Source organism: Haliotis rufescens, unplaced genomic scaffold, assembly GCF_023055435.1.
Source record: "Haliotis rufescens isolate VD_foot unplaced genomic scaffold, xgHalRufe1.0.p SCAF_13, whole genome shotgun sequence".
NCBI classification, from domain to species: Eukaryota; Metazoa; Mollusca; class Gastropoda; order Lepetellida; family Haliotidae; genus Haliotis; species Haliotis rufescens.
The window spans coordinates 27,025,050-27,043,262 of NW_025963813.1; the positions used below are offsets into that span (position 1 = coordinate 27,025,050).

General features: G+C 40.7%; 1 protein-coding gene across 1 annotated transcript; it reads left to right on the forward strand.

Annotated features, from left to right (window-relative positions):
- Positions 1-3,073: 3,073 nt before the first annotated feature.
- Positions 3,074-17,834, forward strand: LOC124152508. Its single transcript, XM_046525468.2, has 6 exons — positions 3,074-3,238; positions 3,951-4,048; positions 6,008-7,619; positions 9,013-9,192; positions 11,121-11,169; positions 13,567-17,834. The coding sequence occupies exons 1-6, from the start codon at positions 3,215-3,217 to the stop codon at positions 15,720-15,722; spliced, it is 4,119 nt and encodes a 1,372-aa protein (XP_046381424.2). The 5' UTR covers positions 3,074-3,214; the 3' UTR covers positions 15,723-17,834.
- Positions 17,835-18,213: the final 379 nt, after the last annotated feature.

Below are 18,213 nucleotides of genomic sequence, written 5' to 3' on the forward strand. Positions count from 1 at the left end.
TCTGTAAATCATAAACAGTCTGTCGACTACAACCCATCGTCCTTGCGACTTCAGCTACGGACGTTCCCGTCTGCAACATGCCGATGGCACGTTCACGTTGCACATTTGAAAGGCGTGGCATGACAAATGGCCGTAAAAATGTTAAAATTTAGGATTGTGAAGTTTCTAATTTGGTTCAGTATATTTTTTAGGCTGCTTCTAAACACTCAGTCGTGTGATTAATGACAGTTCAGTCTCAATCTGTGATGTGCACTCTTCAAATTCAGTGATAGTTCTTATAATAATACTGATTTAGTTGAAACAAGTCGGACGTGACTTTAACTCAGGGAAACATCATGGTACATTACTTATCACCAGCACCATAAACAAAGGCTCTTCATTTAGCGTTACGTCAGGCGGGACAATTATTGAACTAAATCTTTGATGAGCCTACACAAGTTAACCCAGCGGTATGGCGGGATTCAAGCACTGGCTTCGTATCCACCGGCCCATAATTTCACAAATGTACTGGCAAATACATTTTTAGGAAAACTCTTTAAAGTAGGTGTATTCCAGTAGAGTTTTCTTCTTCTTCTTTTTAAATATAACATTAACGCCAGACAATAACCAGTCTCGATTATCCGCTGAAACAGATTACATTGGGCATTAAAGGTAAAACAGCGATTCAAGTTATATAAATGGATCACTTAAAACCAGTGATGACACCAGTTGTTCGCGAAAAGGGAAAGCATGGCCTATGCTACCGCTAACACCAAACACTCACACAATTTGCTTAAGGAAAGTAAGGTGAAGTAAGACGAACAAATTCCATAAAGAAACAAACATGTAAAGAATATCCAAATATTTTACGTGCGCTTTACAAGTTAACAGGCAGTGTGCACATTGATGGGCGTCGCACGAGAGTGAATGAACATAGTTAAACGTCGTAGTAAGCAGTCTTCAAGATATGTCACACCTGTGAGTAAGAATGTTTTTACGCCACTGAGCAATATTCCAGCAATATCACGTCGGCGGACACCAGAAATGGACTTCATACATTGTTCCCATGTGGGGAATCGAATCCGGGGCTTGGAGTGACAACCGACTGCTTTAACCGCTAGCTACCCTACCGTCCTAACGGCTACCTGTAAATAGCCATGCCGACATCGGTCGATACAAGGAATGATCAACGATATCAGGGTACGGCTCAGTCAGCCAGGTGAAGGAGATAGCTGGCCAGCATGATCGGGGTGTTCGTCCGAGGAATCTACCAGTAATACCAAACATTCAGCAGTGAGTGATACGTGTGTGAAAGTTGTAATATGGAGTCTATGTTTTCCTGCACAGAATGCCACAGATTTGTTCCGGCGGCTTGAAATCCATCCATGTCCTTAGTCACTGGACCCGTGAAGATCCGGGGAAGACAAAGTCTTCAGCAACCCATGCTTGCCATATATATGAGGCGACTATGCTTGTCGTAAGAGGCGACTAACGAGATCGGCTGGTCACGTCGCTGACTTAATTGGTTGATGCATGTCATCAATCCCAACTGCGAGGATCGATGTTCATGATGTCAATCACTGGATTGTCTAATCCAGACTCGATTATCTACAGACCACTGTCACATGGCTGGAATATTGGTGAGTGTGGCGTTAAACAACAAACAAACCTTAGTCACTGATCGATAGTGATCCTCAACATGGAGTCAATGATCGATAGTGATCGATACAGTACTTGCGCTGCTGTCCTTTTTCTTCATCGGCTTGAAGAATGTAATACTGATGCTTAGGGGAAATGGACTTTTACAAATATTACATTCCTCCTTGTCTCGTGGAGCGTTGAATTTGCCGGATGTTGCGGTGTTCAGTGGGCGTGGTCACCCGTGGTCTCCCGCTTCTACACCTGTCTGTTGTCTTTCTGTGGGGTACGCTATGTCTGGCCTGTCTGTTGTCTTTCTGTGGGGTACGCTATGTCTGGCCTGTCTGTTGTCTTTCTGTGGGGTACGCTATGTCTGGCCTGTCTGTTGTCTTTCTGTGGGGTACGCTATGTCTGGCCTGTCTGTTGTCTTTCTGTTGGGTACGCTATGTCTGGCCTGTCTGTTGTCTTTCTGTGGGGTACGCTATGTCTGGCCTGTCTGTTGTCTTTCTGTGGGGTACGCTATGTCTGGCCTGTCTGTTGTCTTTCTGTGGGGTACGCTATGTCTGGCCTGCCTGTTGTCTTTCTGTGGGGTACGCTATGTCTGGCCTGTCTGTTGTAAACGTTGCATCAATAAGGTAATAGTGACACGGGTGCATTGAAACTTTCTTGCAATGGCGGCGTGCGTTGCTCCTTGTTGCGCCATACCAACGGCTCTATCTGTATAGCGGTTAAACGTGGCATGTTTTCTTGGTACTTTTGGGTGATGTGTTCATAATGTGCCGTGTCATCAGCTTGAAACAGAACTTTTGCAAGTGTATTTCGTTCTACTCAGCCCAAAGTCGTTTGGGCAAAATACACGTTTTTCACACAAAAAAAATAATTTTTTCTGCATTTTGTCACCGAATTCATTTGGTTGGATTTGAGTCTTAATTTATATGGATTTTTTTGAGTTATCAAAATAGTAGAAACGTTTCAGTTGGTAAACTTTCTATTTGACATAAGTTTATTTGTTGTAAACTGAAAGTGATTTTAGAACTGGTTCGAATTTGCGTTTTATATTTTATGACTTGAAATAGGTCGATGGTAAGAAAGTGTTTTGTTTGCAATATGACTTTATGGTGACGGTTTCTTTTATATCTGTATGTGCTTTCTTCTTCAGATCCTTTTCCACAATGTGTTTAAATTTCGGTTTGGGGGTTCCGCTTTGTCTCAAATAGTCGATCATACATATGTTTAAATTGTCAAATATTTGTATTTTGAAAAGGTATTCTACAATAAAGATCCTTTTCATAACTTTTCCCGCCCGACCGCTCGCCCCTCTGCTAAAACCTTGGAGATGAAAAACACAAAAAGAAGTATTTAAAAGACGCCCTTACGCCGTGCACAAACGATGGTAGCTCTACCACCAAACCGATGTACCGTGAACCGGAAGTAAGACGAGGGCACATGACTGGGTTTGTTTGTCAGACGCGAGCAGCCATGTCAACCTTCTTTCAAGATACAAACATAACTATGACAGTCTTTCAGTGGTGTAACCATACAACCCTTTGTTACAAATAGTCACCATTAGAACTCACAGATCATTCCGGGTTTGGATATGGCTCGGAAAAGAGGGCATCAGGTATATTTCACAAAGAAGATCATGTCGCTTTGCTCGCAACTAACTCGACAAAATGGCGTCCTCCATTCATTGGCATTCCCATGTTGATGTTTTAACCTAACAGCCAACATTTATTCCAGCCAAATAATTTCAGTTTAATTTTCTATGTATATTTAAAGATTAACTGTTTGAGTGAGTGAGTATGGTTTGACGTTGCTTTTAGCAATATTCCAGCAATATCACGGTGGGGGACACCAGAAATGGGCTTCACACATTGTGCCCATGTCGGGAATCGAAACTGGGACTTCGGCTTGACGAGCGAACACTTTAACCACTAGGCTACCCGACTGCCCCTTAACTGTTTGAACATGATAAGAATAAAAAAGGCATAAAATTTTGTGATATTGTGTAAGAGACCGGTCATTTATAATCGGTGTGGGTAGGAGGGAATTGGGGAATAAGCTGACACATCGTGACATCACTGGAATATAAACCCAGCTCACTCACTCATGAAGCAAGCAAATAAAAAGTATATTTTAGAAAAAAAAAAAAAAAATTTTTACCCTCATGTTAACTGAAACACAAGTATTCTTTTATTGGCCCTTGTTATGATATGTTAGAAGACTGTTTTTTAATTTGAATGCCAGGAAGAAAAACTGTACACATAATTGATCATGTGGTCTGTCTATGAATCGTCTATGATAAGCTGGTGTATTTTGTGATGATGTTCCAGGAGACTGGTAGTAAACATGCCCTGCAGCCACCGGACAGAGGCAGGAAACGGCAGAAGCAAGACATCCAAGATGGCCACCAGGGAACTCTGCAGAGCGGGTTAGTGTCTGGAAAAGATGGCAGGTTTTGTTTCTTTAAAAACATTGGGAAGCATAGGTGTGCTAAGTTCAATAGGATGCTGAGTAAATCCTTCTTTTTTTCTGAGGGGTAGCCTAGTGGTTAAAGCGTTTGCTCGTCACGCCGAAGACCCAGGTTCAATCCTCCAGATGGTTACAATGTGTGAAGCCCATTTCTCTGTGTCCCCTTCCATGATATTGCTGCAATATTGCTAAAAGCGTAATCACTTACTCTCTTTCTGTGGAGCACTTGTTGGCCTAGCGGGGAGAAGGGGGCATTTTAGAAAGAGGCCAAGGCAACAAATGCAATATTTCTTGAAATATTCCAGACAGTGCTGCTACATTTGCTGGTCCATAGTGATAGCAGAGCTGTCTGTCATCGGGTTGTTCATCTACTCTTTTTGTCTCACTCACCATGCTTACATTCAGAATCACAACGTGTGGCTCTCGGGAAGTTATGACTCAATTCCCTCATTGCTCTCTGTTTTGGAAATAAGTTTAGAATTATTTTTTAAGTGTCTTATAACCATGATAACCCTTGCTGTCTCTATTATTTTATCAATTATTTGACATGTTGTTTGATGACTTTACTCAAGTACTGCAAACGGCCCATCTACTTCTATCCTTTGAAACAAAACTCTAAGTCGTAAATTGTTTACTGCATTCTGCAAGAGTGATGAAGGTGTCTGACAATGGATTGGAGAGAAGAGCTTCATAACCTACCATACATGCCATATGCACATCAATCAGGTGTGACCTGTAACAGGATCGGGTGGTCAGACCCGCTGACTTGGTTGCTGCATGTCATTAATCCTAATTCCTTGGATCGATGCTCATGATGTCAATCACTGGATTGTCTGGTCCAGACTCAATTATTAACAGACCGCTGTCATACAGCTGGAATATTGCTGAGTGCAGCATTAAACAACAAACCAAAACCAAAATCAATCATATGTTTTGTTTGTCGTACAAATTTTCTTTAAAATTGTAAACCACCCATTCAACTGCTGAGTGTTCCTGTTTACCAGAAATTACCATTTTTTTACCAGTAAAATTAGGCTTGGACCGGAAATTCATGTGACTGCCGGTCCCTGTGACTGGCAAATAGAGTACCTTATAAATCTTTGTTGTTGAACAAAACATCGGCGATATTCTTATTCGTTATATTTCGAACAAAGTCGGCTTGTCTGTTACCATTAAGGTTTCCTGTTGTCTATTTTTTGTGCAAGGAAATTATATTTTGCTTTTCTTTGAGGTTAAATATATATTTGTCTTGAAATGTTTTTAAAAAAGAGAGAAAATTTTGACTGAACTTTGTGTGAATGTTGTATAGATCTAAGTTACTTCAGAGGTGAAATGAACATGATGTTGAAAGAATTAAAAGCTGGTAAATTTCATACGCTCTTTATTTGTTTAAAGTTGGGACTGACAAAAATTAGGGGAGGGCTGGTAATTTTTAGAGTATATGCGACAACAGTTATTAGCTTTGTTCTTTTGTTTACAATGAATTGTGACTGTAGTCAACTGTGTGTTCATGTTAGTTGTTGTCACTCTGTGTTATGGTTATCGAATATTAGAAGCAAATTGCATACTGTCAGAGCAGGCTAAGTAATATAGAATATTCAAATTCTTGAAAGTTTATGTTACATATTATCATGTACACTCGAACCCTGTTATCTCGAACCAAGCAGGACCCGTGTTGTACCGTAACTTTGAGAGATACTCGGTCATTTGAGATAACGAGACATGAACATTATATAGTGAAGCGGTCGAGACCAGAGAAAAGGTTCGAGGTACTGGGGTTCCAGATAACGAGGCTCGGCTGTATCAGCATGATAATGAAAGCTTAGAAAAGGAACATTTGTCCAGTGTGAAGAAGAGTCACCTTGACATTGATTCCATTACTTGTTTTGATGACACAGATATTTAACACTGGTTACAGGAAGAGCAGAGATTCACAAAAGCTGGAGACAAGCGCTGGTTCAAGAACACGATCTACACAGAGCAATGAGAAAACAGCCTCCGTCAGTAGCCCTAGAACCAGATCTTCCATCTGTGAGAAAACAAAGCCTGTTTCTAGCCCTAAAGATAGATCATCCCATCACAGTGTGCGGAAGTCAGACAAGTTGTCAAGCTTACCAACTTCTGGTATCCAGAAAGAATTCTTACCCACATCTAAGAAGTCTCCAGGTGGTACAGAGACAGAAGTTAATCAAGGAAAAACGTCTTTTGGTTTCCAGGAAGAATTATTGTCCAAATCTAAAGAGTCTCCAGTTAGTACTGAGACAGAAATTAATGAAAGGGCAACTTCTGGTATCCAGGAAGAATTATTGTCCAAATCTAAAGAGTCTCCAGTTAGTACTGAGACAGAAATTAATCAAAGAGCACACATTGAACAGAAGCAAGAAGATGGAAAATGCCAGGAATCAAATTATGCAAAATTAACTCCTCAAAAGAAATGCAGAAGGAAATCTTCACAGAGTGTTGGTGAACAAATACCAGGTTCTATGTCTGGACAAAGCAAAGTAGCTGAACCTGAAGATGAGGACACCTGGCAAAGGAAACCAAATATATCTGATCAATCTGACAATCAGGTTGTTGAATCTGCTGATACATTTTCTCTGACCTTGACCCCTGACCAAGGTCGAAGGTTTTCAGGTCGTGTAAGGAAACTGACTCAAAAGGCTGCCGAAGCCCGAGTGACATTCAAGCCCAAATTCCGCAGCAAAGCTGCAAGTCCCAAAACACAACTCTCAAAGCCTGGGACACAACGAGAGAATGTAATCGAATTGTCAACAGCTCCTGTGAAACAAGTCACCACGGAAGTAGAGATTATCTGTGCTGACACAGTTTTAAATAAGGACCAAGAGGAGGGTGGAACTGGCAGTTCAGTTCACATGGGATCAGGGCCAACAAGTAACGATAACATCGCTAATGTTCAACTTTCGGCAGTCCAAACTGATTCATGTGTGTCTCCGTCTGGTGAAGTTGAAGAGACAGTTTTCAGCAGTGGTGCTGAACCTGCTCTTGGAAACAGTGACTCTTGTCCTAGCTCTCAATCCAGTACTTTTCCATCACATGAAACTCATAATACGATTTCTGTTCTCTACGAATCGGATAATGTTCTTTCTAACAATCATTCCACTTGCCGTTGTTCCAGTTATCAGAACACCGATGAAGAAATACCAGAGAGTGAAAGCAGTTGCCATGGAGACTCTGGTGACCATGGCGATCATCTCTATAATGCCAGTTTACACAAAACCTTGCAACATTCAGTCTTATCCATGTCCAAACCTCTTGACCATAACAGTGTTTCTATGGTAACGGATAGGGGTGTTCAAGCCTCTTTGTTAAAAGACTCTTGTAACCGGGTCAGTACAGGTATTCAGGTCGACTGTAGTTATACGTTGCCATGCCGACAGGCTCAGTTGGACAGCGACACGCATGATGATGAAGACCCAACAGCAAACCCCCAGCAGTCGTCTCCCTTCTCCACAGGTCTTCCCAATGTAAATCTCGCTTCTCTTCTTGCCTTACCAGAGGCTGGAGAAAAGGTTTGGTTCAAACTTATTATACCATATTCAACGTAATAAGCGCCCAGGGAACTCTCAAAATTAGAAATAGGGGGCTCTTGTTGGAATATAATTTTGGTGAAAGAGTTGAAAGATCGTAAATTTCGTCGTTTATGCTTACAGCCTGAATTGATACAAAAGAAACGTTTGTGCGTATTATACATAACAGATGTATTTTTCCGGGATTTATTTGCCTGTAATTAAGGGTGCATATAACACACGAGTGTGTATTATACACAAATAAGTCATGTGTACATTGAGCAATTGGAAGGGGTGCTAATTGTGATTGTTCACCAGTCAATATATTAGCAAAGATTGCTGTGGGCGATTATTAGAGCGGGGCGCTTATTACATCGAATACCGTATTCAGAGTGAAGTGGACATGGTAGATCAGATACAAACTGTACAACTGCAAATTAGTTGGTTTTTTTATTGTTTGCTATTTTTGGGAGGCCAAAGTAGCATGCTGTAATATATACAGTAGAAGACGGATATAACGAACACAGATAGAACGAAAATACGGATACAACAAACTGTTAGATAATCCCTGATTTATCCCCTATATAAAATCATATAAAATTTACATACATAACGAACTCTCTACAGCGAAATAACGGATATCGCGAACTGATATCTGATCCCTGACAAGCCCTAATACCACTAATTAGTGATGTGTATAGCAAACTGAGAAATGTTACTCGGTGTCAAGTTTCACTGACAATTGGCTATATACACAATCAGAGGCAACACAATCACTGGTAACGATTCAACCTTGTTAAACTTGCATTATGTTAATCTTACCTGTCCATGTAATTGGACTAATCTAGTCTGTAAAACAAACAAATTTCATTCAATAATGTTTACATTAATTGCGGTGATATTGTAATGTATCATTCTGATAAAATACTAATTTCATATACAATTTCTTCCGACCATTGCATTAAAAAAATTTGAAGTTGTATCATTGGGTACTTTTTAACCTAATCACCGGTAGATGCGGGAGGAAACGTGTATAAATGTGTATGTGTATTGTGTTTTGTTTGAGCCAAGATGGCGGACATTTTGTAGAAGCTGGAAACCTTTGTTTAAGCATGTTTCCTCTTAGGATCGAAAGAAGAATGAGAAATGCATAGTGTGAGATGGGATAAGTAAATATATAGACAATTTATTGTAAAATTTACAATTGTAATATCTTTCTAAAATTTGTTTTTGAACTTTTTTACCATGTTGACATGTATAGTTTAAATAGGAAAAAGAATTTTGTAAAAAAAGGATTCTGTTGGCCCAAACAACATGATGAAGTTACAAAGCAATATAATGTTTAGCAGTTCTTCATGATGCCCCCAATGTATTATGTCAATGTTCTGTCGTGCAGGTTTTGGGTGGAGTCTCTGCCCTGGTCAAGGATAGCCTGCTGCAGATTCAGGGCATGCGACACTTCATCACCCATGACCTTCCCACCATGACCAGTGTGGCATGCTTCCAAACTGCGGACAAGATCGCCATCAGCGGAACCATCCAGGGCGTGTGCCGAGCCTGGTCCATCCTCAGTAATGTGAGTGGGTTCTGTGTTCAATGTTCACAGTAGCCCCAGATACAAAGATGCCAACCCCAATCAGTAAAAAAATAGTAATTTCATTCATGTGAATTGTAATGGCATTGTTTTGGAATGGTTGTCACCTTATAGAATCTCCAATGCAGGTTTTTGCCTTGAAACATTCGCTAGGCATAGATGCAAGTGAAACATATGGTCAAAGCTCCACACCTTTAAATTCATCATATGGCACTAATTACCATATTCGACGTAATAAGCACCCAGGGCGCTCTCAAAATTAGAAATAGGGGGCTCTTATTAGAATATTATTTTGGTGAAAAAAAACAGAGTTTTTGTGGTTTATGCTGACAGCCTGAAATGTTTATATATGACAGATATAATTTTCCTGAATTTAATTGCCCACGATTAAGGGTGCATATAACACACGAGTGTGTATTATACACGAATAAATAAGTCTTGTGTACATTGATCAATCTGAAGGGGTGCTAATTGGGACTGTTCACTAGCCAATATATTAGCAAATATCGAAGTGGGCGCTTATAAGAGCAGGGTGCTTATTACGACAAATACGGTAACTGTTTTTCAGAAAGGCAATGTGGTGTTAGAGTTCAGAAGTTATAGAATTTGTGGAAAAAAAAACCAAAAATCGTAATGTGGGGGAGGACAAGCGTCATTGCATAATTGTAGGCTAAACATTATAATTATTTTGGCATCTCTGCAAATGCAGGCATCGTTTGTTGTCTCAAACTCTTGGGGACCAGAGACAGAGTTCAGTTTCCGAGGGTTTGATGTGTCTGACTGAAACTTATTACCATCTGAGGAGTAGAACTAGAAGCATCTGATCCATACCAAGGATAAGACACATTCTTTACTAGATTGCAGGGATATATATTTCTACCATTTTCTTGACTTTGATGATGCATTCCATATACGGTAGTGTTTAGGTCATATCTGATGCAAATTAGAAGTTCTGCTTAAACAAAAATGTTGAGTTTGACTTTCGAGGGGCATTCAATAAGTTTTGCAACTTCAATATAAGACCAAGTCGCAGAACATCTTTTGTGCTTTTATTTTTCAATATAATCTCCGTTCACTTCAATACACTTATTCCATTTGTCCTTCAAGCTTTTAATACCACTTTTATAGAAATCCGCAGACTGGCCTTCTAACCACGCCTATGTGGCAGCCTTTATGTCCTTGTCATCCTGGAAGCATCTTCCCTTGTAGGGCAGATTTCATTTGCTGGAACAGGAAATAGTCACTGGGGGCTATGTCTGGGCAGTAAGGTGGATGATTTAACTGTCCACATTCACATATGGCGGCCTGTGCAATTCTCAACTTGTGAACCGGAGTGTTGTACAAAAGTAGAATACCATGTACTAGGGTAGTTTTAAGTCAAAGTTAAAGAAGTCAAGATGTTGTGCTTTTCTGTATCATTCACTGCAGCAGAACTGTGTCATGTATGATGTTTACAGTCGATCAGTAAATATGAATCTGTAATGAAATACAAAATAAACTGGTGACTTTGGATGGTAAATTGTTTGGTGTATTTCAGACCAGTGAAAATCAGGTTTGATCTTTAGCAACGCATGCTAGTCAGTAGAGGTGACTGACGGGATTGGGTGACTTGGTTGATCCATGTCATTGTATCCCAATTGTACAGATCGATGCTCATGATGTCAGTCACTGGAATGTTTGGTCCAGAGTTGATTATTTACAGGCTGCAGCCATATAGCTGGAATATTGCTGAGTGCAGCATTAAACAACAAACAAAACAAAATTGTATTTTTTACGCAAATATGTAGCTTATCTGGAGCTCAAGATAACTTGTTCATTCTCATAATTGCTATGATCACTTATAACGTATTTTTAAAAGAGTTCCTCACAGGAGGTGAATGTTTCTTAATTATGCTATTCCCGTATTTCAGATAGAACACCATATTCAACAGAGGGATTTAAAGAGTAAAAAAGCTGTCCGTGAGTAATTTCTTGATATCAATGGTGGTTTTTACCATCAGCTTTGAAAATGGAACATTTAAGACTTAACATATGGTTTAGATGCTGTTGGGTAACACTTGAGTATAATTTTGTGTTAGATGGAGCCTAACCTTGGTATTTCAGGGGCAGACTTGGTATCTATTTACTTCACTGGGTTCATGGTCGTGAGAGTTGACCCCCATGGGAGTTGGAACACCCCGTGGTCTAGTGTATAGAGAGAGGAAGGTCATGGTTTGATCCTGGGTCATGTCTTACTAAAAGATGGTAAAAGATAGTACTTCTTGTTACCCTGTCTGGTGCTCAGCATTAAGTGGACAGAACAGGGATGGATTGGCTCGGAATATACTGTTTCTTGGTAGGGTATTCATTTTAAAACTGTGGCATGTTATCTCAGTGGGCTAGCACCAAAAATTGGCATTAGTCCGGACTAGTACAAGCAGCCACACATGCGTACATGCAGTCGCTATATAAGTGCAGTAATCTTGAACACAACGTTAAACCCCATTTCCCCTCACTTCCTGATTCTGGGCTAGAAGTTGTCCCCAGCAGTCAATGCTGGTTGGAGAGGTAAGTGGATCGGGTGGTTAGACTGGTTGATTGTTTGTCATTGTACCCCGATCAGTGTTCGACACTAACAGTGGCCTGCTGGTCCAAGTCTTGTAGTTCCTACCACAAATGCTTTAAGGACCAGTAACTTTAAATAAATGCTGGTCCGGTGGTGTAGTTTTATTTTGGGCTAGAACAAAGTAATCTTAGTTTGTATGATTTTTTAAATCAGTGATATATCGACTCTAAACTCTAAGCAACACCAGCAGCCTCAGCAGCGATAGAAACTAACAGTTAGTCCACTAGTCCTTATGATGATAACATATAGAGAAACCCTTGAAAAGGACAATTTTCTACTGGTCCTTTGGATACCTTAACTATTGGGCAGGTTGGTGCCAATTTCTAACGCTACTCAGCATCCTAAACAACCCTGCGTGGTACAGTGGTCACCTTCCTGACTGGTTTCTCATTCTAAGTACGCCTGCTCACTTGTTGTATGGACATGATGAAGTATCTGGGATAGAAAACCTTTCTTGGTCAGCACCCTTGTGTCTTGTAGAGATCCAGCAGTACCATTACATCTTTCTATGTGTTGGTCCTTTGGACCACTGACAAACCTTGGTAAGTGTCAAACACTGCCGATGGTGTGGGTCATTGCCTCACTGGATTGTCTGGTCCAGGCTGGAATAATGCAACAAGATGGTGGATTGGATGTCCAGACAGACCATTGAGCAAACAGTTGTTGATTGTGTCTCATTGTAGTCCGATGTGATAGTGAAGTACTGATGCTCACACCCTAACCACAGGTTTACTTGGTAAATGCTAAATTACTTGGCATCCATGATATTTATGTCTGTGAGTTGGCTGAAAAGTCCATACTGCCTGTTTGGTCAGATCCTGTTTTGAGCCTTGTAGGGATGCAGGGGCTGAATACATCCCGAGTAACTCTGTTGTGTTGCAGTGAGTATGGTTTTATGTCGCTTTTACCAATATTCCTGCACTATCACGGCGGGAAACACCCAAAATGGGATTGACACATTGTACGCATGATGGGAATCGAACCCAGGCATTCAAAGCATGACGAGCAAAAGCTTTAGCCACTAGGCTACCCCACTGCCCCCTATTGTGTTGTAAGAGCTGATTGAAATGAGGACTTTTAGTTATTAAAGTGTCTGTGATTGTTGTTCATGCTATCTGCACTTCTTTGCCTGTCCCAGATTATCCAGAGGCAATCATTATATAGGAAGAGTTCAGCTGAAACAATATTCACTCTCTTATTAGTAAAGACAAAAAGTCTACAGATCAGCTGGTCAATTTTGAGATGATAATGTTTTTATAATGATTCATGACTAAAAAGAATTGAGTAATTATATAAGACCCATGAAGATCAAGGTTAGATTTGATCTTCAGCAACCCATGATTGTCTTAAGAGGTGACTATGCTTGTCATAAGAGGTGACTAATGGGATCAGGTGGTCAGGCTCCCAATTATGTAGATCAGCGTTAGAAATCGGCACAAGTCCTGTAGTCCTTGCCAAACTGCCCAATAGTTACGGTGTCATAAGGACTAGCAGAAATTTGCCATTTTTAAAGGTTTTGTTATATGTTATCATTATAAGGACTTGTAGACTAAAAATGTTAGTTTCTACCGCTGTAGATCGATGCTCATGATGTCAATCACTGGATTGTCTGGTCCAGACTCGATCATTTGCAGACTGCCATCATATAGCTGGAATATTGCTGAGTGCAGCGTTAAACAACAAACAAACAAAGATTGATTGTATTAAAATGAAATAACAAAATTTAGTATCTGTTGATTTCTCTCCTGCAGAAATTCAGTGGATAACAAAGGCTGGAGTGAAGAAGGTTATCGAGTTCAAGCGTCCAGTAGGTGATGATTCTGTGTCCCCAAACAAGTCTCCCAAACCTCTGACTGTTATGGTTGACATCAAGACACCCGAGAAAAGAACAGAATCAGCGAACATGCCAATCTCTCCACTCAGGAAATCTCCCCAAACACATTCCACCTCAGACCAGAATAATTCCAATGCTAAAGCAAACATTCCGGATCTCTCTTCCAAAAAGCAAGTTAGTTTGTTGTCTGGAAAGTCTTATTCTTACCCTCTCATGGATGGACTTCCTCTGGCAAAAGATGGTGAGAAGCAGACAAAAGATGCAGATGTGGGATCTGATGGAACTGAGACGGAAAAGCAGACGTCATGTGCACCAGATCTTGCAGACGACAATACAGCAAAAGCAGACGGTGGAATGGAACCAGTAGCTCATGAGGACAATGGAACTCTTAACAATATCGATATAAAGAATTTGATTAAGAAGAAAATTAAAGCAAGTTTGGAGAGAAATGAAGAAGAGACTCAGACTGATTTGCAAGATGACTTATCCGATTGTGGTTATGATGATGATGTTCATGATGAGGACAGAGATAGTAGCGGGGTAGATGCAGAGAGAGTAATCAAGGTTGAGAAGACTGCTGAAGATCATGTCCAGCAAGGCGACACTGTCATCTATAAGGGGCGGGACAGGAACGACTGCATGATCATGGTTACAAAACGCGGTGAATACGTTTGTGAATACTGTCCCGAGACCTTCCCTACAGAAGATGATCTCGCCTCCCACAAAGTTCACGAACATGACATTGATGAAGCTGCAGAAGAGAGTAGATCATTTGTGGAATGCAAAACCTGCTCACAAAGGTTCCGTTGTCATTTGGAACTTCATCGACATCAACGTCGGGCTCACAGTCTCGTCAGTCTGCTGCCCAAGACGGAGCCATCTGTAAACCATTCCTGCAATGTCTGTGGTAAGAAGTTCTCTGAAAAACGCTACTTGACGACACATTTAAAACGCCACACTGGGATCAAGAAACACAAGTGTGATACTTGCGGATGGAGGTTCTTTGAAGCTCACAAACTAAAGTTTCACCTGGAGACACACAAACGTCAAGAGGACCGTCAACTGCCATACCGCTGTGTCATATGCCTGCGTCAATATCACAACCGTCAATCTTGGAACGATCACATGAACACCCATACTGGAGCCAAGCCTTACAAGTGTAATGCGTGTCCGTCAACATTTGCCCATCGTATTGGTCTCCACAGACACAAACTCACCCATGAGAAAGAGTGTCCATTCAAGTGTCCCTATTGTAGTCGTGGTTTCAAGGTCAAGGCCAACCTTAACGCACATATTACAATGCATACCGGCATCAGCAAGCACACATGTAATGCTTGTGGGAAGGTGTTTACAGTTGCCACCTCGCTCCGTCGTCATAAGTGTCAGCCAATTGGCTCGAAACAGGCTTCGCCCGAGAAGGAAACTGAAGAGCAGTACACCTACATGTGTGGTGTTTGTAACATGACCTTCCAGACCCTTGAGCTGGCGGAGACTCATTCCCTGGCCCATGTAGATGGCGCCACTGGGGATATGAGTCTGGTTGGGGTCCAGGTTGAAGAGGTAACTGAAGATACCGATTTTGCTACTTCTGGTTCTATGGATGCATCTACTACTTACATTGTACATACCGATAGCAATGGACAGCCTGTAACTGCTAGCGATATTTCAGCTATTATATCGTCTGTCGAAAAGAATATCGGTCAAGATGGCGATTCTTTGGTTGACGAGGCAGAGAAGATTCACATTGCGGCGAGCACTTTGGCGGATTTGTCAACGCTGTCGAAAGACGTGGAGACTTTAGGAAGAGGGTCTGTGGATTCTTTATCCCAGGAATTGGTGGACGGGACGTTGCACAAAACACACACAGCAGCAGATGCAGCCCGAGTCAACTTGGATGATACAACAAATGTAACCATGGTAACAGGACAGGATACAGTTGCTATGGCGGTGGTAACACCCAAGACTGGGACCCAGGAAACTACAAGAATGCTTCAACGTGATGCAGCAGGCAAAACCGTGGGGTCACAGGGTACAAGCAGGGGTGCAACAGAAACAGATGCTGAGGATAACTAGATACTGAGACATAGATGTTTTTACCTGTTCAGGATACCACAGGTAGGAAGAGCTCCATGCCTTGAGATGGTGCTGAAACACACTTCTGTGTCTTGAGGCAGAGCTGAAATGATTCTTTGTCATGAAGAATAGCTGAAACGCAGTTCCGTGTCTTGAGGCAGAGCTGAAATGGTTCTGCAAGGAAGAGCTGCCACAGAATGTGTCTTGAGGCCAAACCTAACTTGGACCAAATTTTAGTGATTTGTATGAAAAAAGCTGAGGGCAAAGTTATAGACTTATTCACACCAGCAGATGTCAGATTTCTGAATGTATGCTGAATCAGAAATCAGATGGTGCTAGAACCGAAATGCAAAGCTTGTGAATCACAAACCGACATCCGAAGTCAGACATACACTAAATACAATAAAGGAATGTCTGAAGGCACAGCTCTTCCCTCTACAACAAACAGCAGAAGTCACTTAGGTCAGTTTCTGGAGATGTGCAAGTCGTCATTTATTTATAAGACTATTATAATGGGTCGGGCTTAATGGTTTCTGACATTCATAGGTGACATAGCACTGCACAGCAAATCAGGGCGTGTCTAGGTATGACAAGTGATTCCTGTATGATCATGATCAGGGAGTGATGACATCCAAGGACCAGGGGAGGGGTTTAATTTGGATATGCAATTATTGTTGACGCTTGAGATTGTGATACAGTGATTCCTGTTATGTGGTGGTGTATGTGAAAGATATCTCATGAAGTATGCATAGTATAGTACTTGATGATGCAATAACTATCATGTAACCAGGTAACTGCATCAAAAAGATTTTATGTCAAATATGTGTTAAATGAATCCTATGCAGAATCAAATAATCTTCATTATCTTAAATGGCAGCATTGTAATTGGTACAGGTAAGCTTCTATGGAACAGAATAGCTAACGGAGCTGAGATGATATACAAGTGGCGATACATATTACAAGAGTGAGGTCACGATACAATATGTATCATGATGCAGAAAAAATTCTCTGTAGAGATCGGCCAGTGACATTGGTGAATATTTTCAGCTCACCTGACTGAATTTCAAGTGAGCTTATGTCATAGGCTGTTTGTCTTGCGTCTATTGTGTGTGTCCTTCGTCCTCAGAAAACCACTGGACCAACTACACTGAAACTTCACGTTTGTTCCCACGAATTATGACACTCAAATTTGTTCTTGATCTTGGAATCTCATTTTCAAAATGGCCGCCATTACAGCCATATTGAAAAAACTATTACTCAGCCAATTTCGTTCAAAAATGTAAGGAAATTTAGCACGTGTTGTTAGTAGAGGGAATTTGCATGTTCCAGATATATTTGTTTTGACCTGACCATGGTCTAATTTCTCAAAAAATGTGCCCCGAGGTCTGTAAACATCATCTTCTCAGAAGCCACTGGGCCAATAAAGCTGACACTGCACATGCTTTTTCCCGCCAGTGACAACCCCTGAATTTGTTCAAGAGGTTTAAATTTGAGTTTCAATATGGTTGCCATAACCTATTTATTGCCATTGCGAAGCCATTTTGTATTTAAAATGTAATGAAAATTTGCATATGTTTAGTAATTTTAGTAGTGGTGCTAACATATATGTTCCATTTTTTGTGTGTCGTATCCTAAATTTTTAAATTGATTTGACCTAATGTTCTGACCATAGTTCCTAAATAAGCAAACATCTTCTCCTCTGAAATAAGTTATAAGTCCTGTATATTTATTAGAAAATATTTGAATATCAATTCTGCAGCAACTTTTATTAAGTGGGCAGCCATTACTCTACCATTTGTGTTCAAAATGTAATGAAATTTGGTGCTTGTTTGGTTAGTTGTGGGATTCAACACAATAGTTCCATTTTCTCAAAATTTAAAATGTTGACTTGGTCAATAACATGCTCTTAAGTTCTCCCAAACTGCATCTCCGTAATGTAAACTTATGCTGACATAATATCTTGTTCAGTTCAACTGTTGACTACATACCCAGGTGAGCTACAGTGCCATGGCACTACATTCAAGCCGTAAAAGGCGACTATGCCTGTCGTAAGAGGCGACTTATGGCATCAGGTGGTCAGGCTCGCTGACTTGGTTGATGCATGTCATCGTATCCCAATTGCGTGGATCGATGCTCATGATGTCAATCACTGCATTGTCCGGTCAAGACTTGATTATTTATAGACTGCCGTCATATAGCTGGAATATTGTTGAGTGCGGCGTTAAACAACAAACAAACAAACATGATATGTAACTTTCATTGTTCCATAGCAACACTTCAAACTACAACCCGATAGTCAAAATCAAAACTTGATGTAACTCCTCCCCCAAACACACAACCTGGTAAAAGCTGTCCAACAGAATGAAAAGAAGGTGTGATCTGTATATTTTAAATGTGTTGTATATCTCTACATTTGTTATAAGCATATTTGCTGTGTATATGAAATGTTTGAACAAGTTAAGCAATATGTTGGTATCCGTTTCTGATGTTA